The sequence below is a fragment of the Pristis pectinata genome, chromosome 1 (assembly GCF_009764475.1).
Source record: "Pristis pectinata isolate sPriPec2 chromosome 1, sPriPec2.1.pri, whole genome shotgun sequence".
In the NCBI taxonomy this organism is placed as follows: Eukaryota; Metazoa; Chordata; class Chondrichthyes; order Rhinopristiformes; family Pristidae; genus Pristis; species Pristis pectinata.
Genome location: NC_067405.1, coordinates 768,518 through 791,923, shown reverse-complemented (window position 1 = coordinate 791,923; position 23,406 = coordinate 768,518). Strand labels below are relative to the sequence as shown.

General features: G+C 57.0%; 2 protein-coding genes across 2 annotated transcripts in view; one reads left to right on the top strand and one right to left on the bottom strand.

The window, feature by feature from the left end:
* Window positions 1–386: 386 nt before the first annotated feature.
* Window positions 387–20,180, bottom strand: atg9a (ATG9 autophagy related 9 homolog A (S. cerevisiae)). Its single transcript, XM_052023353.1, is given in 16 exon segments — window positions 387–798; window positions 1,730–1,860; window positions 2,393–2,621; window positions 3,880–3,997; window positions 5,629–5,813; window positions 6,319–6,438; window positions 6,440–6,544; window positions 6,957–7,136; window positions 9,066–9,219; window positions 9,949–10,697; window positions 11,653–11,794; window positions 13,775–13,936; window positions 16,878–16,953; window positions 17,883–17,915; window positions 19,035–19,298; window positions 20,122–20,180. Coding segments are annotated over 15 exon segments (2,493 nt in total). The 5' UTR covers window positions 19,138–19,298; window positions 20,122–20,180; the 3' UTR covers window positions 387–792.
* Window positions 20,140–23,406, top strand: part of ankzf1 (ankyrin repeat and zinc finger peptidyl tRNA hydrolase 1) — a 23,751-nt gene continuing 20,484 nt past the window's right edge. Inside the window, 4 exon segments of the mRNA XM_052023341.1 lie at window positions 20,140–20,329; window positions 22,388–22,497; window positions 23,295–23,343; window positions 23,346–23,390. Coding sequence (XP_051879301.1) covers window positions 20,251–20,329; window positions 22,388–22,497; window positions 23,295–23,343; window positions 23,346–23,390 — 283 coding nt within the window. The 5' untranslated portion in view covers window positions 20,140–20,250.

The window sequence follows — 23,406 nt, the reverse complement described above, 5'->3', positions numbered from 1 at the left end:
ACACCAAAGTCCAGGAACGCCGGCTTTATCCCAGGTCTGGGAGCAACATTCCAGTAGCGGGAAACTCTGGTCACAAAACTCGAGCCCCACAACCTTCTGCACAAAATGATGGGGGTTGGGGGAGAGGGGTGGGGTGGGAGGGCGTGGTGGGGAAGGGATCTGAGGGGCCTCAGTTAGGGGGGTCCACCCCCAGGGACAGGAACCCCTCCCCCTACTCATTCAAAAGGCCAACATCAGGACAACCCCCACCCCAACACCCCCCCCCACCACATCATCACACCCTCCCCATTTCCCTCACCCCTGACCCCCTCCAAGACCACCTCATGCAGAGCCACTCCCCCTCCCCCCAGCCTCAATCCTTCCCAAACCACCACCCACTCCCACCCCCATGGACCCGGTCCCCGGGACACTGCCCATCCCTCCCCAAGGCTGCAGAAACCAGGAAGGCTCCATCATGGGCACACAGACCTCCTCCCACCCTCTCCCATGGGCACAGAGACACTTCTCCTCTCCCCACAATGACACACACCCCACCCATGGACATAGGGGCACATTCTCCACCCATGTGTGAGAGGAGAACCCCCCATGCTCACCCATAGGGACCACCCCCCCTACCCCACACAAGGACACCATGAGGAATGTGCAGGAACACTCTGGGAACGAAGGAACAAGTTCACAAACTAACCAGACCAACACCGACATACGTCAGGGGCGGATGGAGCGGGAACCATGCATTACTCCGTCCGTGGCAGTGAATCCAGTGTCACCCTGGCCTCCTGGCTCACCTTCCTGCTACACCTACAAAACAGGAGGAATACATCCAGTGAAGGGCCCTGTCCTTCCCCCAACACCCTCCACATTAAGGAATAAAGGCATAGACTATTTTCTAAACAGGGAGTGAATTCAGAAATCAGAGGTGCAAAGGGACGTGGGAATCCTCATGCAGGATTCCCTAAAGGTTAACTTGCAGGTTGAATCGGTAGTAAGGAAAGCAAATCCAATGTTAACATTCACTTCGAGAGGACTAGAATACAAAAGCAAGGATGTAATGCTGAGGCTTTATAGGGCATTGGTCAGACCACATTTGGGTATTGTGAGCAGTTTTGGGCACCATGTCTAAGGAAGGATATGCTGGTGTTGGAGAGGGTCCAGAGGAGGTTTACGAGAATGATCCCAGGGATGAAAGGGTTAACGCATTAGGAATGTCCAATATCTCTGGGCCTGTACTCACTGGAGTTTAGAAGGATGAGGGGGTATCTCATTGAAACCTCCTGAATATTGAAAGGCCTGGATAGAGCAGACGTGGAGAGGATGTTTCCATCAGTGGGAGAGTCCAGGATCTGAGGGCACAGCCTCAGAATAAAGGGACGTCCCTTTAGAACTGAGATGAGGAGGAATTTCTTCAGCCAGAAGGCGGTAAATCTGTGGAATTCATTGCCACAAACAGCTGTGGAGACCTCACTGGTGTATTTAACGCGGAAGTTGATAGGTTCTCGATCAGTGAGGGCGTCAACAGGTTACAGGGAGGAGACAGGAGGCAGGGAAAAATAAATCAGCCATGATCGAATGGCAGAGCAGACTTGATGGGCCGAATGGCCTCATTCTGCTCCTGTCTCTTCTCGACCCACAGATCAGACAACCCCCCACCCCCCCACTGGGCTGTGATCCACTCACCAGCTCCAGGGATGGGACCCCAGTCCCCCCAGCTGACCCAGGTCAGAGCACTCACCTGGTGTGTCTGTGGGGGCAGATCATCCTCGGACACCTCAGGCACAGGCTCCGGCTGTGGAGGGGGTGACCCGTCCTCTGCCCACCCCCCCATGGGCTGCCGGCACGCTGGTCTCTGGGCCGGAGAGGAATCTGGAGACGGAGAGGACGAGCCGGTAACAGCACGTTCACACAGGAGGCAGGTACTCAGCCGCCCTTCAGCCCACCGAGTGGCAATCGTATCCACCACTGGAAGCCCACGGCAGGCACAGAGGGATCCTGCCACCCATGGGAATGGGCACACAGAGCACTCATCCCTCACTATAATGCCCATTCACAACCCCTGGTTTTCCCACCCACCCACGAGGAACAATTCACAGCGGGCAGGTGACCCATCAAGCGGGGTGCCTTTGGGAGCAAACTGAGCACCCGGGGTAATCTCACGGTCACAGGGAGAACGTGCAAACTCCACACAGACAGCGCCCGAGGTCGGGATCGAACCCGGGTATCTGGAGTTGAAGGGGAGAGGGTCACAGGTGGAGAGAGCCCAGTGCTGAACGCAGCTCCCCCCCCCCCCCACCAACAGGTAGAGAGAACCCCATCTCCGCCCCCCACCCCCACAGCTAGCGAGAGCCCCACCAACCACCTGCCGCCCCCCCCACCGGTCAGTAGTGTCGACACTCACCACTGGTGCCCCCATATCTCCTGGACAGGGTGGGCAGGAGGGGGAGGGTGCTGTCTCGCTGGTCTGCAGGTCTGTGGCCAGACACGGGGTAGGTGGAGGAGCGGGGGATGACCGGTGGAGACGGCCGACGGCCCTCTGCCTCCTCCAGCCCGCTCTCACCACTCTCATCGCTGTCGTGACGATACCAGATGTGTCGTGCTGGCTCCACCTGGGTCTGCTGCTTGTGGAACTGGAGGAGGAGAGTCAGTGAGCTGGGGGGGCAGCGGGCGGGAGGCAACGAGGTGGGTGGGTGGGGCGGATGGACAGGAGAGTCAGAGGGCAGGGGAGGTACAGGAGGGGGGAGACAGGGTGAGGGCGGGTGTGGAGTATGGGGGAGGCTTCTCCCACAAAGGGGGCTGCAAATCGGGACCCTTCCTCCCCTCCAGAGCGCAGAGCGCAGGTGTGAATGGATTGTGTGGGGTGAAGAGGGAGCGAGGGGGGAGGGAGTGAGGGGGGGAGGGTCATGAAGGAACTGATGACATTGTGGCCAAGTTTACAGACGATACCGAGATAGGTGGAGGGGCAGGTAGTGTTGAGCAAGCAGGGAGTCTGCAGAAGGACTTGGACAGGTTGGGAGAATGGGCAACGAAGTGGCAGATGGAACACAGCGCAGGGAAGTGTACGGTCATGCACTTTGGTAGAAGGAATAAAGGTGTAGATTATTTTCTAAACTGGGAGAGAATTCAGAAATCAGAGGTGCAAAGCGACTTGGGAGTCCTAGTGCAGGATTCCTCAAAGGTTAACTTGCAGATTGAGTCCATAGTAAGGAAGGCAAATACAATGTTCGCATTCATTTTGAGAGGACTGGAATATAAAAGCAAGAATGTAATGCTTGGTCAGACCACATTTGGAGCATTGTGAGCAGTTTTCGGCCCCGTATCTAAGGAAGGATGTGCTGGCGTTGGAGAGGGTCCAGAGGAGGTTTACGAGAATGATCCCGGGATCTCATTGAAACCTGCCGGATACTGAAAGGCCTGGATAGAGTGGACGTGGAGAGGATGTTTCTGTCAGTGGGAGAGTCCAGGATCCAAGGGCAAAGCCTCAGAATAAAGGGACATCCCTTTAGAACTGAGATGAGGAGGAATTTCTTTAGCCAGAGGGTGGTGAATCCACAGAATTCGTTGCCACAGAGGGCAGTAGAGGCCAAGTCATTGGTTGTGTTTATAGATTGATAGGACCTCAATTGCTAAGGGGGTTAAGGGTTACAGGGAGAAGGGGGGAGAATAGGATTGAATGGCAGAGCAGACTCGATGGGCCGAATTGCCTAATTCTGCTCCTATATCTTACGGTGTTGTGATTGGCTCCATGGGGATGCCAGTTTGGGGTCACAGACACTGAACACATCCTCGTGAATGGAGCCATCAAGCGGCAGCAGGTGGATGGGATACGAGGTCAGAGGAGAGATGCCGGGGGGGGGGGGGTTTGTGGGGGGAGGGCCTCGACCTTACCTCATGCATGTAGAGTGCGTGCAGACTCATCTCGGTGGAGGCGAATTCGGACACCAGCGCGCTGTGGACCTGCCCCTCCCATGCACTGCTCCCAGAGCTCAGCATCCGTCCCTCCGACCTGCAGCAACATCAGACCCAGGGTCAGGGGCACGGCTACATGTACGTCTCAACCCTCCCCACACACTGACCCAGCTTGGGTCAGGGGCACCTGCATCCCCACCACCAAACTCCGAGACCTGGGACTCAACACCTCCCTCTGCAACTGGACCCTTGACTTCCTGACCAAGAGACCGCTCCAACAGACTTCCAGCATCTGCAGAATTCCTTGTGTCTCCATTAGACCGCAATCAGTGAGGATAGGCAGCAATACCTCCAGCATGATTATCCTCAACACTGGTGCCCACAAGGCTGCGTCCTCAGCCTCCTACTCTACTCCCTATACACTCATGACTGTGGTCAGATTCTGCTCTAACTCCATCTACAAGTTTGCAGATGATACCATGGTAGTAGGTTGTATCTCAAACAACGATGAGTCAGAGTACAGGACGGAGATAGAGAGCTTACATAGAACAGTACAGCACAGAACAGGCCCTTCAGCCCACAATGTTGTACTGACATAGCTACTCCCTCCTACCTACAGGATGCCCATATCCCTTCATTTTCCTCTCATTCATGTGCCCATCCAAGCCCCTCTTAAAAGCCCCCAATGAATTTGCCTCCACCACCCTATCAGGCAACACATTCCAGGCATCCACCACTCTCTCAGTAAAAAATGTACCCCTCACATCTATTCTGAACCTACACCCCTCACCTTAAATGCATGCCCTCTGGTATTGGATCGCTCAATAATGGGAGAAAGATATTGCTTGTCCACCCTATCTGTGCCCCTCATAATTTTATACACCTCCAACAGATCACCCCTCAGCCTCCGCCGCTCCAGAGAAAAGAGCCCAAGTCTGTCCAGCCTCTCCTGATAGCACATGCCCTCTAGTCCAGGTAGCATCCTAGTAAACCTCCTCTGCACCCTCTCTAAAGCCTCGACATCCTTCCTGTAGTGAGGTGACCAGAATTGCACACAATACTCTAAATGCAGCCGAACCAGAGTTCTATAGAGATGTATCATAACTTCTTGACTCCTATAATCAATACCCTGATTAATAAATGCAAGTGATATTATGTCATGACAACCTTTCCTTCAATGTCAGCAAAACAGAAGAGTTGGTCATTGACTTCAGGAAAGGGGGGGTGTACATGCTCCTGTCTACATCAACGGTGCTGAGGTCAAGAGGGCCGAGAGCTTCAAGTTCCAAGACTCTATCCCACACCTCTTGCGTCTCCCCCACCCCACCCAACTCTTCCCCACACCTCCTGCGTCTCCTCCACCCCACCCAACTCTTCCCCACACCTCCTGCGTCTCCCCCACCCCACCCCCACTGTCTCCCCCAACCCCACCCAACCCTTCCCCACCCTCCTGTGTCTACCCCACTTCACACCACACACCCTCGCATTCTGAACAACACTTCCCTCATCCCCACACCTGCATCTCCCCCATCCCAACTGCCCCTACACTCTGACCCATCCCAACCCCTTCCCACGAAAACCTGAGCCCTCCACCAACCATCCGTGGCCAAAGCTCTGCCCAGCCCTGACAGATGCCCCTGGTAACCCACAGTCACTGACCCCTCCTCTCCCACTGGTACACAGTTGGGCAGAGGTGGGGTGGGGGGGTTCGGGGGGTCAGGTGCTTACCCAGACGTAGCTGGTGCTCTCCTGATGTCAGGCCGAGGAAGGGAAGGGTGCTGGTTGCCCGGAGCGTGACCAAGGTGTCCGATGGAGAAAGATCGGAGGGAGGAGGCTGCGTCAGATGAGACGTCTGGTCCTCGGAGAATGAGCGAGGGGGGTCCGGTGAGCAGGCTGGTGATCAGGCTGTGGGGCTGCAACATAATGTCTGATGGTCAGAGAATTCACCCACCAGCCAATCCCAGGACCCTGTCCCACCAACGCAGCACCCAGGGGACCTGCCCCACCTGATCCCAGGACCCGCCCCACCTGATCCCAGGACCCTGTCCCATCAACCCAGCACCCAGGGGCCCTGCTCCACCCAATCCCAGGACCCTGTCCCACCAACCCAGAACGAGGGGCCCTGCCCCACCCGATTCCCACCAGTGTACCACCACCCCTCCACCCCAGGATCCCTGGGCCCACAATGCCCCTCTCCCTGCACCACTCCCCTTCCCCCGGACCCCCTTCCCCTAGCAACCTCTCTGCACTCGTCCCCCCCTCCCAAAAACACATCCCTCTCCACCCCAGTGACCACCCCATCACCCCCAGCGGTCCCCCCCTTCTTCTCCTCACCCCACCTCCCTCCACCTCCTCCCCAGAGACCACCCCCCCTCCCTCCCCCTCAGCGACCACACCCCACCCCCTCCAACACCGTACCTGTGTGTCGGACTGCAGTGAGCTGACGAGGCCGGGGTGGGGGCCCCCCACCAGTGCAGCCTTGTCACGGTTCACCTTCTCCTTCAGCTGGCTGATGAAGGCCGAGCTGTGCTGGGGGGGGCAGCCAGCGGGGGTTGGTGATGGCGAAGTGCATCAGCGACAGTTCCGTCTTCCCATCCTCCGCCTGCTGATACATGGAGGCCTCTGTCCGTCCGCCCGGGAACCACTGAGGGAGAACACAGGGGTCAGGGGAATCCGCCCACGCACGGGGGGTGTCAGGACATGAGGGGGTCACACGGAGGGGCGGTGGTGTGGTCAGGGCATGGTGCCCACACAGACGCTCCTCGGGCATAGGACTGGGCCCGGTGACCATGTGCTCGGTCAGAGGGCTGGTATTAACAAACATCTTGGAGCGGTGGGGTGGGGGGGTGAAAAGAGAGCCAGAAGGGGTTGGGTGCAGGGACAGAGGTGGTGGGAGCAGAGAGGGACAGGGGGAGACACACGGTTAGTGGGGGTGGGGCAAAGGGGATCAGGGCTGGCACAGTTGGCAAGGGGCAGAGGGGCTTTGGGCCAGGATGGGTGGGGGAGATGGGGGTCAGGACCGAGCCTTGGTGTCGCTGAGGGGTGGGTTCACTTACTGCGGGGTGCCCATGGTGTCGGATGTCCATCTGAGCAAAGGAACAGGTGTCTCCCACCCCTACCACTTCCACAGTGAAGTTACGGAAGAAGTCGATGATCTCGAGGGACTTGTTCCTCAGGCAGAAGATCAGGATGAAGGGGGTGATGATGGGACTGAGCAGCTCCTCCAGAATGAAGACCTGTGTAACAGAGAGAGTGGCTTCAGCCCAGCACTCACAGCTGGGCTCCCCCAACATCAGCATCAGCTGCCTCACACCATTCTCCCCCTGTCCACTGCAGTCTGTCTGCCATCCGCTGCCCACTCATGTCTCCTGTCCATCTCCTACAGCAGGAAGTCTCCTCACAACCCAACCTTCACACCTACCATTTACATTTCTAACCTGGATTTTGCCGAGATCCCAGCTCCGATCCTGTGGCACCCCCACTACTTACAGCTGACCCCATCACACATCTGGTGACCCAACTTCTACTGATAACAAACCTTTACGTGGCACCTTGTCAAATGCTTTTTGGAAACCCAAGTACACTGCACCCATTGCCCTCCACTGTGCCCACATCATGCTCAGAGAATTTTAGCCCAACTGTTAAAGGTGCTGTCTCTTACGTTACACCACTGACTCTGCCCAATTGTGTTCACCCCCCCCCACTCCAAGTCTATTGTTACAGTTTCTTTACTAATGCCAATACACAGGGAGGATACCCTGGAGGGATTGGCCAGTGAGGGTTGGCCAATACTCGGGGAGGATACCCTGGAGGGATTGGCCATTGACGATGTGTGGTTAGAAAGAATAAGAAAGGTTCAGTCACTACGATGGGGTTGTACTGTAGACCTCCCAATAGGCAGTGGGAATTAGAACAGATATGTAGGCAGATCACAGAAGGCTGTTAAACCAACAGGGTTGGAGTTGTGGGGTTTCTAACTTGACAATTGTTGACTGGGATTGTCAATGGTGAGGAGCTCAAAGTGCATCCAAGGATGTTTTTTTAAAACAGAATGTAGAGTCCTCCGAGGGAGGGGACTGTACCAGGACTCATCTTGGGGAATGGCAAGTGGTGGATCTACCTGTGCAGGAATCCTTTGGGAACAATGGCCATTGTTTGTTAGGAAAAGTCATAGGAAAAGGCAAGGTCGGTCCTCAGGATTGGGTGCTAAACTGTGGGAAGGCAGGTTTCACTAGTAGAAGAAGATTAGAAGCCAGTACTAAAGGGGAAAGAGGTGTTTTAAAAGTGAGATCATAGGATCATACAGCACAGAAATATGCCTTTTCACCCAACCACGTGACCACGAGGGGCTGACTGGCTTCTACTACCCTGGGTTCTCAATAATAATGTTATGCCCGGTTTTCCAGTCTACGGGAAGCCAAAGGGTGTTGGAATATTTCAACCAATAGCGTGGAGGGAGGGTGCCAGAGTGCTCAGGTGCTGAGACGGGTTGGAGGGGAGGTGGTCTGTACAAGCCGATGGATTGGTCCTTGGGGCTAGTAGCATTACAGGAAACATAGGGGCCAAAGCTGTAGACAGGCTACAGACACTCACGGAGTGCACTGCCACCCACCAGGACGCTTCGCGTGCACAGACCACGCTGCCCAGCCCCGTGGATTGTGCTGCACGTGCAGACTGCACTGCGCAAGCTGGCAGCTGCGCAGGTATTGCATAGCACATACCTTGTTGTGACCTTGCACCTTATTGCACTGCACTTTCTCTGTAGCTGTGACACTTTACTCTGTACTGTTATTGTTTTTACCTGTACTACATCAATGCACTCTGTACTCACCCAATGTAACTGCACTGTGTAATGAATTGACCTGTACGATCGGTGTGCAAGACAAGTTTTTCACCGTACCTCGGTACAAGTGACAATAATAAACCAATTCCAGTTCCAATACCACTGCGCAGGCAGGCAGCTGCATATACACAGACTGTGCTGCACAGCCCCGTGGCTGCCTGTGAATTGCGCTGCACATTCACAGACCACACTGCGCAGGCAAGCAGCTGTTCATAAACAGGCCGCACACACAGACCACTCAGTGTGAGCACACTGCCTGCTCTACTGTTGAATACACGAATCCCCGGAGCTGGAGCACCCGAGGCACGCAGTGGCTCCTTACGGCTTTGTACTGGAAGAGCTGAGCGAACTGGTCTCTGGTCTCGTAGCGGTGAGCAGCTCCCTGCCAGTGGTCGGGCATGTAGTGTATGTGGGACAGGATCACCTTCAGCAGCTGCTCTGGACAGAACACCAGGTGTTTATCAGGGATAAAGCACCTGTGGACAGAGATCACACCCATAAACCTGGCGGATTTGGCCCCAACTCCACCCTCTCAGCACAGCAAGATCCCACACCAGCACAGTAATGACACCTGGACTGGGTACTTCAGAGCTAAAGGACTGAAGGGTAAACTGGCCAACAACATCCATGTTTGCCCAACTCTGTTAACGGATCACTCTGGGACCTTTCACATCTGCACAAAATGGCACACAGATGCTCCCGCAGGGCGTTGCCCCCCCACTGACACCACGCCCCCGCAGAACATGGTCCCTCAACACTGCACCCCCCCCCACCACAGTGTGTGGCCCCTTGACACTACCCCCCGCCTCCCCAGCAGCGTGCGGCCCCCCCGACACTGCCCCAGTGTGCAGTGATGATGAAAGTTCACACACACACTGCGGTCCTGTACAGAACACACTGTGTGCTCCGCTCTCTGGCCCAGCCCTGACCCTCGGAAACTACCCTGCCCCTCAAGGACCCTGACCCCCAGGACCCCTCCCTCGGACCCCCCGGGATCCCTTCCCTCGCACCCCCCGGGACCCCCACCCACCGGGACTCCCCGGGACCCTCACCCCCTGGGACCCCTTCCCTATGAACCTCACCCCCCCCGGGACCCCCACCCACCGGGACCCCTTCCCTCAGACCCCTGGAACCCCCCACCCTCGGATGCCCCGGTACCGCCAGCTCCTGGAACCCCTTAGGACCCCTCACCCCAGGACGCCCACCTGCACACGGTGACGCAGAGGCCGAGCAGGGTGATGGTGGTGAGCACGTGTTCCACCGCCAGAACGTCCTCATCGTAGACAGTGAGTGTGATCAGCACAGCGAGGATGGAGCCTGCGAAGAAGGCCAGGTTCTTGGCTAGGACGGTGAGCAGAGGTGACAGGAAGCAGTTCATGTACTTGGAGGCCGCCTTGTAGCCCTTGCTGAGCCGTGACTGCAGCTCGTGGTCCAGCTCGTTGAAGTGGCGCAGGTAACAGCGGCCGTACAGTGACCAGCAGCGCGCCCCCAGGCTGCCCGGCTCCCGCTTGATCACCTCAGCATAGCTGAAGAAGGCGTAGAGGATCTGCCAGACCAGGATCACTGGACACAGCAGCAGGTTGGTGATCCCGATCCACAGGATCCGGCTGCTCAGCTTGTGCGCCAGCTCCCGGCGGTTGGCGCCCTTCTTGTACTCAGGCTTCAGGCTCCACTCATTCTGGAAGAGGGAGCCCGGTCCCCACAGGAAGATCAGCTCAAAGTTGTACCTCAGGCCCCGGGTGAAGAAGACCAGCTCCCCCAGGAAGGGGACCTGGAACCGGATGGGCAACAGAGACTTGTTGATCATGGCCACCATGTAGTTCTTGAAGCGCAGGATGCGGTGGTAGATGTCGAGCTCGCTCAGCTCCCGCTTGTGGATGCACATCAGGTGCTCCCGCTGCACCTGGATGATGCGGGCCTGTACCTCCTGCCAGCTGAAATAGGGCAGGTGAGCCTGCAACACACACTGCATCAGTCCTCGGGTACAGTACGCAACCCCCCCCCCCCCCCACCAGCAGCATCTCCCCCATCTCCCACACCTTCCCCCACCCCCCCTCCCCCGCCACAGTCAGCACCCAGATGATGTGGGCCTGTACCTCCTGCCAGCTGTAGTAAGGCAGGTGGACCTGAAACACACACCGCGTTAGTCCTTGTCTACTGGCTCCCCCCACCGACAGCGTCCCCCGCCTCCCTGCCGACAGTGGCTCCCCCCCGCCTCCCAGACCGTCTGCCCCGCCCCCCACACCACCCACCCCCACCCCACCCTGTCAGCTCCCACTGCAAACCCCAAACCCAGTCTCTGACACCCCCTCTCAAACAGCACTGCACACCATCCAGGCTCGATCGGCATTGCACCCACCCCTGAACATCCCTCCCTCCACCACTGGCGTACAGTGGCTGCAGTGTGCACCGTCCACACAATGCACCGCAGTTACTCACCCAGGCTCCGACAGCACCTCCCAGACCTGAGAGCTCCACCCAGGACCAGGCAGCAGGTGCAGGGGATCACCACCACCTGCAGGTTACACCCAAGTCACACACCGACCTGATAAATCACTGCTCTACCTTGTCACTGGGTCCAAATCCTGGAACTCCTGCCCCAACAGCACTGGGTCACCTTCACCAGAAGGAACTTCCGCAGTCTGCTGGGCAGCTCACTACCACCTTCTCAAGGGCAATTAGGAATTGGCAATAAATCCCAGATCCCAAGTGGACTTCAACAGGTAACAGAACAGTCACTCCACATAATCCAGAGCCCCCTGACTCCGTTGTGAACTCTTGCCTCTGACGAGGTCCAGTGACAGACTACGTTTCTACTCTAACCTCAGGAAGGGTGAGCTGAAGGGCCTGTTTTGTGTTGTATGGTTCTAAGGAGCTGTGGGAGAGCACAAACCAGGGTAAAGACCTACCATGGGTATCTTAAGGGCATTCTTGTAAAATGCCCTGATTTCCCAGTAGCAGCAGACGTTGTAGATGAACTTCACCAGGCGATGGACCCAGAAGACTCCAGCCGTCAGGAGGATGACCACCATCAGCACGTTCTGCCGGATCCTGGAGAAAACAGGAGCGCTTACAGCAGACAAAGGTCACTGGGTCTCTCGACCCACAGCCACTACACGACTCCACCCAACTAAACTGGCTTAAGGAATGGTGCAGGGGGTGGGCTTTAGGTCCCTGGGACAGTTTCTGGGGAAGGTGGGACATGTTGAACCTTAACTAGAGAACCAGAGTGGGACAAACACCCTTGCGGGGAGGTCTGCTGGTGCTGTTGGGGGAGGGGGCTCCAAGTAGCTGTTTAGTTGGAGAGGGACAGTCACCCAGAGGAGAAATAATGTCTAGTAGGCAGAACAAAGAAAGCTAAGCTTTACCTTTTGGAATACAATGAGTATAACCTATAAAGTAGCTGAACTCAAAGTTTAATTAACACTGGGGTCACTGATAGCATTTAAGAAACACTTATATCCCCGAGGCATAGAGCACCACTGGCCAAGTGCTGGGTGAAGGGATTAATACAGGAGAGTTCCCACTGGTCTGCATGGATGAGTTGGGCCGAATGGCCTGCTTTCCATGCTGTACAGTCCCGCAGGCAGATCTCCCATGGAATCCATCTGCTCACAAGGAGCTGGATCACACTGCAGGAACATGAGAAAGCAGAAGGCCATTCTGTCCTCGTGCCTACTCCACCGTTCTACGAGATCACACTGATTTTTATCTCAGTTGCTGCTTCCCTGCACCAACCCTACACCCACAAATCCAGCAACCTCTTCCTGTAACCGAGTCTCATGGACTTCTTCGGAAAAGAATTCCAAGGATTCACCACCTACTCAATGTAGAAATTTCTTCTCAGCTCTGCCCCATGTGGCCAACCCCTTTTCCCAATTCTAGACACTCTCGCCAGGAGAAACTGTCACCAATCCACCTGGTCATACCCCAGAGCAATGCTGTACGGTTTGGTCAGACCAGCCCTTAATCTTCAAACCTCAAAAAGTATAGGCCGAATCTGCACAATCTCTGTTCACACGACAAACCATTGAGCATAAAAGTCAGGAAGTCATGTTGCAGTTGTATAAAACTTTGGTCAGACCACATCTGGAGTGTTGTGTGCAGTTCGGGTCACCCCATCCAGGATGTGGGAGCTTTAGAGAGGGTACAGAAGAGGTTCACCAGGATGCTGCCTGGATTAGAGGGTATTACCTCGAAGGAAAGGTTGGAGAAACTTGGGTTGTTTTTTTTTCTGGAGTGTCAGAGGCTGAGGGGAGACCTGAGGGATGTTTATAAAATGATGAGAGGCAGAGACAGGGCGAATGGTCAGTTTCCACGGGCAAGTCTAAAACTAAAGAGCACAGGTTTAAGGTGAGAAGGAAAAGATTTAAAGGGGACCCGAGGGGCAACTTTTCACACAGAGGATGGTGGGTTTATGGAATGAGCTGCCAGAGGAGGTGGTCGAGGCAAGTATAATTACAGCATTTAAAAAGCATTTGGTCAGGTACATTGTACAGGGATGGGTACATTGAATCCCATTCCACAGTCCCCCCCCCACCCCATAAATCCCATTCCGCCCTCCCAGGTCAGACACAGAGTGAAGCTCCTCTACACCGTCCCATCACACACTCCGGGGCTCAGACACAGGGTGAAGCTCCCTCTGCACTGTCCCATCACAAACTCCCAGGGTCAGACACAGGGTGAAGCTCCCTCTATCCCGTCACACACTCCCAGGGTCAGACACAGGGTGGAGCTCCCTCCTACACCGTCCCATCACACACTCCCGGGGTCAGACACAGGGTGGAGCTCCCTCTACCACCGTCCCATCACACACTCCCAGGGTCAGACACAGGGTGGAGCTCCCTCTACACCCGTCCTGTCAAAAGAAAATGGGAGCAGCGACAGTATGACATCACCCCTACAATAACCATGTGACCTTAGCCCAATGCCAGACCAAAGATTGTCCCACGTGACCACTGCAGCAATTACTGGCAGCTGACCTTCAGGGTGGGTCAGTGCTGCCCCCTGATGGACCACACAGCTGCTTACCTGGCAGTGCAGGTCTGTGGGGGCAGGAAGGCATCAGGTAGGGTGACCTTCACCACCTGGCCCCCATGCTGTGTGCTGTTCAGTACCTTGTTGGCAAACAGAATGTCGTAATCTACGCAGTTAACGAGGAAGGTCGTAAAAGTGACGACAAAGACAAACTGCCTGCAAAACAAGAGAGCAAGTTGAGTTTCTGCAGGCAGAAGATCCCTCTGGGCAGGTACAGCACAACGTACAGCTCCCTCAACACTGCCCGACAGCGTACTCGTTGTTTCTCACAGAACCAGTGTACAGCCTACACAGCCCGATTCCAGTGCGTGCTCTGTCCACCTCAGACCACCGGAACCCAGGGCTGGAGTGGAAACCACACCTACAGACAATCACACAGCAGCACGTCCTTGGCAAAGACCGAACCCTGAGCAAGGGCACGAAGAAGGCTGATGAATGCTGGCTTTTACTGACAGGGCATGTAGTAAACAGCAGCGTACAGCTCACTGAGCCAGTGATTCCTGGGCTGTGCTCTCGCTACGATCACTGGCCCTGCAAGTCCAGAACTCGGGGCTGGACCGGAATCCACACAGACGTCATATCCTTACACATTTTGCCCAAGTCATTTATATACATTTCATATGAAATACTAAATGTATAATACATACTATATTACATAACAGTACAGCACAATACAGGCCCTTCGGCCCACAATGTTGTGCTGACCTTTAAACCTATCTAGTTTAAGACTATCCAACCCCTTCCTCCCACATATCCCTCTATTTTAAATTCCTCCATATGCTTATCTAGTAATCTCTTGAATTTGACCAATGTACCTGCCTCCACCACCACCCCAGGCAGCACATTCCATGCACCAACCACTCTCTGGGTGAAAAACCTCCCTCTGATATCGCCCTTGAACTTCCCACCCATTACTTTAAAGCCATGCCTTCTTGTATTGAGCACTGGTGCCCTGGGAAAGAGGCGCTGGCTGTCCACTCTATCTAAATATTTTGTATACCTCTATCATGTCTCCCCTCGTCCTCCTTCTCTCCAATGAGTAAAGCCCTAGCTCCCTTAGTCTCTCCTCATAATGCATATTCTCTAAACCAGGCAGCATCCCAGTAAATCTCCTCTGCACCATTTCCAACACCTCCACATCCTTCCTATAATGAGGCGAACAGAACTGGACACAGTACTCCAAGTGTGGTCTAACCAGTTTTATATAGAGCTGCATCATTACCTTGTGGCTCTTAAACTCGATCCCACGACTTATGAAAGCTAACATCCCATAAGCTTTCTTAACTACCCTATCCACCTGTGAGGCAACTTTCAGGGATCTGTGAATATGAACCCCCTAGATCCCCCTGCTCCGCCACACTACCCAGAATCCTGCCATTAACGTGGACAGATATATATAAATGACTTGGAAGGGAATGTAGATGGGTTGGTTAGTAAGTTTACAGACGACACAAAGAAAGGTAGAGTTGCAGACAGTGAAAGTCGTCAATGGATACAGTGCGATATCGATCAGTTACAGACACGGGTGGAGAAATGGCAGATGGAGTTTAATCTGTGCAATGTGAGGTGTTGCACTTTGGGAGGTCAAATATAAAGGATCAGGACACAGTTAATAGCAAGGTGAAAAACATGACGATGCTGGAGGAACTCAGCAGGCCAGGCAGCATCCGTGGAGAAAAGCAGGCGGTCAACGCTTCGGGTCAGGACCCTTCTTCAGGACTGAAGATAGGAAAAGGGGAAGTCCAATATATAGGAGGGAAAAGCAGAGCAGTGATAGGTGGACAAAAGAGGGGAGACGAGGTGGGCACAGGGTGGTGATAGGTAGATGCAGGTAAGAGATAGTGATGGGCAGGTGTGGGGGAGGAGGGGAGAGTAGATCCACTGGGGGATGGGTCAAAGGTAAGGAGAGAGAGGGTAAAAGAAAAAAAGATGCTAGGAAAGGGGAGAAGAGACGAATAGCAGGACCCTTAACAATGTTGATGTGCAGAGGGATCTTGGGGGCCAAGTCCATAGCTCCCTGAAAGCGACTGTGCAGGTTGATAGGGAGGTAAAGAGGTGTATGGCGTGCTTGCCTTCATCTCCAGAAGCACAGCCAGGTAGTCGCGTTGCAGCTGTATAAAACTCTGATTAGGCCGCACTTGGAGCATTGTGTGCAATTCTGGTCGCCCCGTTACAGGGAGGGTGTGGAGAGGGAGCAGAAGACGTTCACCAGGATGCTGCCTGGATTAGAGGGCATGAGCTGTAAGGAAAGCTTGGACAAACTTGGGTTCTTTTCTCTGGAGCGGCAGAGGGGAGACCTGATAGAGGTTTATAAGATTATGAGAAGTACAAAAAGGATCTATTTTCCAGGACAGAAATGATATAAATGTCAAATACTAGAGGACATGCATTTAAGGGGGGGGTGGGGTTTAAAGGAGACATGCAGGGCAGGATTTTAATTTTTTTAAAAACACAGAGAGCGGTGGGTGCCTGGAACACACTGCCAGGGGTGGTGGTGGAAGCAGATGCGATAGTGAGGTTCAAGAGGCTTTTAAATAGACACACGGATGTGCAGGGAACGGAGGGATACGGACCATATGCAGGCAGAAGGCATTAGTTTAATTCAGCATCATGCTCAGCACAGACATCACAGGCCGAAGGGCCTGTTCCTGTGCTGTATCCAGGAATATTTAATGCCCAGCCTTGCCCCTTTCTGAGCCAGTTATATTTTTTAAAGTCACCACCACATCATATTCTCATGCTGCTATCAGTACTACCCATGCCTGTAGTTCACCAACCCCCTGCACCCTAACACTACAATGTGTGAACACATTCCCCCACTCGGGGCATCTACCACAGGGAGAGGTTGTTACAGAGGGGGGGCGATTCTCTGCCTCAGAGCGCTGTGTAGGTGGAGTATTTCAATATGTTCATGGCAGAGACCGACAGAGTACACGGGAGGTAAGGGGTGTGGGGAGACGGCAGGCCAGTCACGTTGGGCCGTGATTGGGCAGGGCACGGTGGGGTAAGTGGCCTCCACTCATTTCACATGTTGTGATGGGGCCATGGTTCAGGCAGAGTTTACTGACAGGTACTGAAATCAAAGTGTACAACTTACACTAATTCAAACACTTCAGTGAGCAGCATGCAGAGGAAGCCATTCTTCTGATGGAGGTGGTAGATGTACAGAGGGTTAAGGAACAATTAGTTTCGTGGACAACCTCCAGACACGTCACACCGCAAAACAAACAAACTGAAAGGACAGCAGCATCTCAGCTCCACCGTGCCTCACCGACCACTCACTCCTCCACCATACTGCTGAGGAAAGGGAATTAAAAGGCATATCCCACCAAGAGAGAGAAGGTCTGGGAGATGGGAGTACAGTCGGGAAAGGACTGAGACACACCAGTGTACAGGTGTCACCCAGAATGGGGACAGAGACATCAATCTGGTGTTAAATCAAGAAGCTGCCAGTATAAAGATATCCCTGAGACAGGGGACTGACAGACACCGTGTGCAGGTATCCCCGAGCGAGGGGGACTGATAGGCACCGGGTACAGGTATCCCCGGGGGAGGGGACTGACAGACAGACACTGGGTACAGGTATCCCCGGGGGAGGGGGACTGACAGACAGACACTGGGTACAGGTATCCCCGGGGGAGGGGGACTGACAGACAGACACTGGGTACAGGTATCCCCGGGGGAGGGGGACTGACAGACAGACACTGGGTACAGGTATCCCCGGGGGAGGGGGACTGACAGACAGACACTGGTACAGGTATCCCCGGGGGAGGGGACTGACAGACAGACACTGGGTACAGGTATCCCCGGGGGAGGGGGACTGACAGACAGGCACTGGGTACAAGTATCCCCGGGGGAGGGGACTGACAGACAGACACTGGGTACAGGTATCCCCGGGGGAGGGGACTGATAGGCACCGGGTACAGGTATCCCAGAGGGAAGCTCATAAAAAGAAACCTTGTGTATTCCCTTCAGCATTACACCTGCTGCTGGCACACAGCCCCCACCGATCCACACTGCCCCGCACATATCCACACTGCAGGAACATGCAGATTCCCCAAATCTGAAGGAAAAACCACTTTGTTCGGATATTCTGGAGAAGACAGGTCCAGGTTTTCAATGTGATGCCAGGGAGCTGGAGGGAATGAAACAAGAGATGAAGGTGAGAAACAGTTTGATTCAGAGAGCTAAGGAAAGCCAATTAAACAATTAATAAAAGCAAAATAGTTCGGGGTTGAAAATCCAAAGTAAAAACAGATTGCCGGAACTACTCAGCAGGTCAGAACTCATGGAGACAGGTAAACATAGATAAGGTCTGACTCAAGTGCTAGCTATTAAATAATTGGAAGAATAATCAGGGGGAAAATAAGGAATTTATCTCTCCTCTATTTATTCTACCAATTATTTTAAACTCATGGCCTCTGATTTTACGTCATTGCTAAAGGAAACAGGATTTTCCTGTTTACTCTGGGTCTATCACCATTTCATACACAGTTAGGTCCCTTCTCAACCTGTTGTTTAACGAGAGCGAGGCCCCCTTCCATTCCCGGGGCCACTGGTAAGTACAGCAGAATATGCGATGGGTTGTTCAGCAGAACGGAACCAAGGATAGTGGGTAGAGGGGGAGGTGGGGGGGTGTACGTGGACTGATTCAATGCCCATGGTTCAGACTCAGCTGATGGGATTGTCAGCAGTGTGCAAGTTCAAAATTGGTTGTCCACACAAGAGAAAATTTGGCAAAGAAGTATTGCAAAAATGTCAGGCTACGTGGGCAGACACAGAGAATAGGGGAGAGAGGTTTAGGTGGAAGGAACGAGGTGTGGGGCTGAATGTTGATGGACCGTAACTGGAGAGAGAGGCTGCTGGGATAGCAGAGGACTGTTGCGCTCACGTCTACAAGAACTCCTCTTCACAAAAGGCGGCATCCATCACTGAGGACCCTCACCACCCGGGACATGCCCTCTTCTCGTTACTGCCATCGGGGAGGAGGTACAGGAGCCTGAAGACCCACACTCAACGATTCAGGAACAGCTTCTTCCCCTCCACCATCAGATCTCTGAACGGTCCGTGAACACCACCTCATTATTCCTCTTTTGCACTATTTAGTTTTTGTAACTTTAGTAATTTTTATGTCTTACACTGAACTGCTGCCGCAAAACGACAAATTTCATGAGATATGTCAGTGATAGTAAACCTGGTTCTGTCTCCAAACCTGCTGAAGAGGAGAGCAGGTGGGAGAGAAGGTTCGACTTACATTTGCTGCCATCAGCCACGTGAACCAACAGATCCTCCTCCCCGGGTGGGGAGTCGGTGTAGGAGGCCTGTAGCCGCTGGTACTCTGTGGTAAACTCCGCCATCTACACGGCCATCCCCTGTCCAGCAGGCACAGACATCACAAGCGGGCCAGCACAGGCGCTCAGCACCACGCAAGGTCTACATCCAAGGGCAAGGTCCAGCGGTGACAGCCTCAGACAATCCACGCTCACCTTCACTGTCAATATCTGCACAACTCGAATTACTGAGAGAATAAAGATCTGGTAACAGGTGGAATAAAGGGGCAGGAACACACGATGGCAGAGGAGAAATCACCGTGTCGGCCCCACAACGCGAGGCGGCCGAGTTGTGAACTTTCAGTTTCCTTTCCCACGGTCCACCCAGGGGCCGGCTCCGCCCCACACCCCCCACCCCACCCACCAGCCCACCCCCGGCTCCACCTCTCCCCCTCCCCACCCCCGGCTCACCTCTCCCCCTAAACCCCCCCCCCCCAGCCCACCTCTCCCCCTCCCCACCCCCGGCTCCACCTCTCCCCCCAACCCCCCCACCCCTAGCTCCGCCCCCCCACCAGCTCACCTCTCCCCTCCCCACCCCACCTCTCCCCCCCGGCCCCCGTCTCTCCCCCCCCCCCCCTGCTCCTCCCACCCCATCCCTCACTCCCCAGTTCCCCCCCTCACCCCGTTACCCCACCTCACTCCCCGGTCCCCCCCCAGTCCCGGCCCCCTCACCCCATTGCCCCCGCCCCCCCCTCTCTCTCTCTCTCTCCCCCCTCTCTCTCACCCCCCCGGCCCCCCCCTCTCTCCCTCCTCGGGCCCCCAGCCCCGGCCCCCCTCTCTCTCCCCTCCTCCTCCTCCTCCTCCTCCTCCTCCTCCCTCCCTCCCTCCCTCCCTCCCTCCCTCCCCCTCTCCCTCCCTCCCTCCCCCTCTCCCTCCCTCCCTCCCCCTCTCCCTCCCTCCCTCCCCCTCTCCCTCCCTCCCTCCCCCCTCCCCCTCCCTCCCCCTCTCCCTCCCTCCCTCCCCCTCTCTCTCCCTCCCTCCCCCTCTCTCTCACCCCCCCCTCTCTCTCACCCCCGAAGCGGCCGAGAACCCAAAACACCCGCAGCGGCGACCGGAAGTGCCGGGGTTAGCGGGGCGGAAGTGCATGTCAGCGGGGCGGATGTGACGCAGACACAGGAGGCGGCGGCTATTCGGCCGGCGATGCGGGTCTGTTCGGTGTTCGAGGCCTCGGGCCTGGGGCGGGGTCTGCGGCCGGTGGAGGGGGCGGCGGCTCCGGCAGGTACAGCGGAGGGAGGGGAGTCCGGGTCTGATACCCCCTCCCCCTCCTCCTCCTCCCCTCCCCCCCCCTCCCCCCCTCCCCTCCCCCCCCTCCCCCCCCTCCCCCTCCTCCCCCTCCCCCCCTCCCCCCCCTCCCCCTCCCCCCCTCCCCCTCCTCCCCCTCCTCCCCCTCCCCCCTCCCCCTCCCCCTCCTCCCCCTCCCTCCTCCCCCTCCTCCCCCTCCCTCCTCCCCTCCCTCCCCTCCTCCTCCCCTCCTCCCTCCTCCCTCCTCCCCCCCCTCCTCCCCTCCCCCTCCCCCTCCTCCCCCTCCCCTCCCTCCTCCCCCTCCCCCCCCTCCCCCTCCTCCCCCTCCCCCCCTCCCCCTCCTCCCCCTCCCCCCCTCCTCCCCCTCCCCTCCTCCCCCTCCCCCCCTCCTCCTCCTCCCCCCTCCCCCCCTCCCCCCTCCCCCCCTCCCCCTCCCCCTCCCCCCTCCCCCTCCTCCCCCCTCCCCCTCCCCCTCCCCCCTCCCCCCTCCCCCCTCCTCCTCCCCCTCCCCCCCTCCTCCCCCCCTCCTCCCCCCCTCCTCCCCTCCTCCCCCTCCCCCCCTCCTCCCCCTCCCCCCTCCTCCCCCTCCCCCCCCTCCCCCTCCTCCCCCTCCCCCCCTCCCCCCCCTCCCCCTCCCCCTCCCCCCTCCCCCTCCCCTCCCCCCCCCTCCCTCCTCCCCCTCCTCCCCCCTCCCTCCTCCCCCTCCCTCCCCCCTCCCTCCTCCCCCTCCTCCCTCCTCCCTCCTCCCCCCTCCCTCCTCCCCTCCCCCTCCCTCCTCCTCCCCCCTCCCCCTCCCTCCTCCCCCTCCCCCCCTCCCCCTCCTCCCCCTCCCCCCTCCCCCTCCTCCCCCTCCCCCCTCCTCCCCCTCCCCCTCCTCCCCCTCCCCCCCCTCCTCCTCCTCCCCCCCTCCCCCCCTCCCCCTCCCCCCCCTCCCCCCCTCCCCCTCCCCCCTCCCCCCTCCCCCTCCTCCCCCTCCTCCCCTCCCCCTCCCCCCTCCCCCCCTCCCCCCTCCTCCTCCCCTCCCCCCCTCCTCCCCCCCTCCTCCCCCCCTCCTCCCCCTCCTCCCCCTCCCCCCTCCTCCCCCTCCCCCCCTCCTCCCCTCCCACCCTCCCCCTCCTCCCCCTCCCCCCCTCCCCCCCCTCCCCCTCCCCCTCCCCCCTCCCCCTCCCCCTCCCCCCCCCTCCCCCCCCCCCCCCCCTCCCTCACCCCCCCCCCTCCCCCCCCTCCCCCTCCCTCCCCCCCCTCCCCCCCCTCCCCCCCCCTCCCCCCCCCCTCCCCCCTCCCCTCCACCCTCCCCCCTCCCCCCCCTCCCCCTCCTCCCCCTCCCCCTCCCCCCTCCCCCCCTCCCCCTCCCCCCCTCCCCCCTCCTCCCCCTCCCCCCTCCCCCTCCCCCCCATTCCCCCCTCCCACTCCCCTCCTCCCCCTCCCCCCCTCCCCCTTCCCCCTCCCCCCTCCCTCCTCCCCCCTCCCCTTCCCCTCCCCCTCCTCCCCCTCCCCCTCCCCCTCCCCCTCCTCCCCTCGCCCCCCTCCCCCTCCCCCTCCTCCCCCTCGCCCCCCTCTCCTCCCCCCTCGCCCCCTCCCCCTCCCTCCCCCCTCGCCCCATCCCCCGTCCCTCCCCCCTCCCTGCCCCCTCCCCCCTACCTCCCCCCTCAGCCCAACTCGTCCAATGCTGACCAAGTTGTCCATCTGCAGCCAGTCCCATTGCCTGGCATTTCACCTGTATCCCGTTAAAAGGCCTTTCCGATCCATGACCTGTCCAACTATGGTAACTGTACCTGTCTCTTACAGCTTCCCCTGGCACTTGTTCACATACCCACCTCCCTCGGGTCCCCTTCAAATCTTTCCTCTCTCGGCCTTGACCTGCACCCTCTAAAACTAGTCTCCTCAGTCCTGGGAAAAAGACCGTGGTCATCCATCTTATGATTTTATAAAACTCTGAGATTACCCCTCAGCCTCCTACACTCCAGGGAGAAAAGCCCAGCCTGATCCCGCTGTATCACCGGAACACCTAACTGAGGGGCTTCTCCTCCTGCAGAGGACACTGCGGGTGAGGGGAGGAATGATGGAGGGCAGGCTCCGCCAGAGATCTCCGACAGGATGTCCTGCTCAGCTTGTGGGTGCAGCTTCGACAGCCGAGAGGAGCAGGTAGGGTCCAGTGGTTCACCAGCAGTGGGGAGAGGGAATGGGTTGGTGGGAGCAGGTGATGGGGAGAGGTGGGAGGATCAGGGCAGGATGAGGGTTGGGGAAGAAGGTAGGGAGATGGTGGGGGCAAAGCATTCGATGTGGGAGCATCTGATTGTGGAGCTGAAGGTTCACCCATTGTTCCCTCGTACAGTTGAGGCTGGGGTCTCTCTGGGTGGTCCTGCTCTGGCAGATCCCTCGTACAGTTGAGGCTGGGGCCTCTCTGGGTGGTCCTGCTCTGGCAGATCCCTCGTACAGTTGAGGCTGGGGTCTCTCTGGGTGGTCCTGCTCTGGCAGATCCCTCGTACAGTTGAGGCTGGGGTCGCTCTGGGTGGTCCTGCTCTGGCAGATCCCTCGTACAGTTGAGGCTGGGTCACTCTGGGTGGTCCTGCTCTGGCAGATCCCTCGTACAGTTAAGGCTGGGGTTACTCTGGGTGGTCCTGCTCTGGCAGATGTGGAGCAGCCTGCTGTGGATGGAAGCCCTACTTGTTCACGCTTGGTAAATCCCACAGCCCTCTGTCCCCACTAATTTTCTGATGATCTGTGACTCTATGATCCACTCGTAGTGAAGAGTTGAGTCTGTCCTGGAGACTTCCAGAGATTGCCCAAGTACTGACTTGTACATTATGAGTCCTGTTTGTGAACTTCCTCACTAAATTATCCCCTGTAGTCTTTGACATCACCCGTGGTGTGAACTGCTGATGTAATGGGAGGTTCACTGATCAGCTTCACTCTTCATAGAGTGCAATCTCTCTCCGCAGACTGAGCACTACAGGCTGGACTGGCATAGGTTTAACTTGAGACAAAGACTCGTGGGAGCCAATCAGTCTCTGCAGAGAGCTTCGAGAGGATAGCAGGTATCAGGTGACAAGT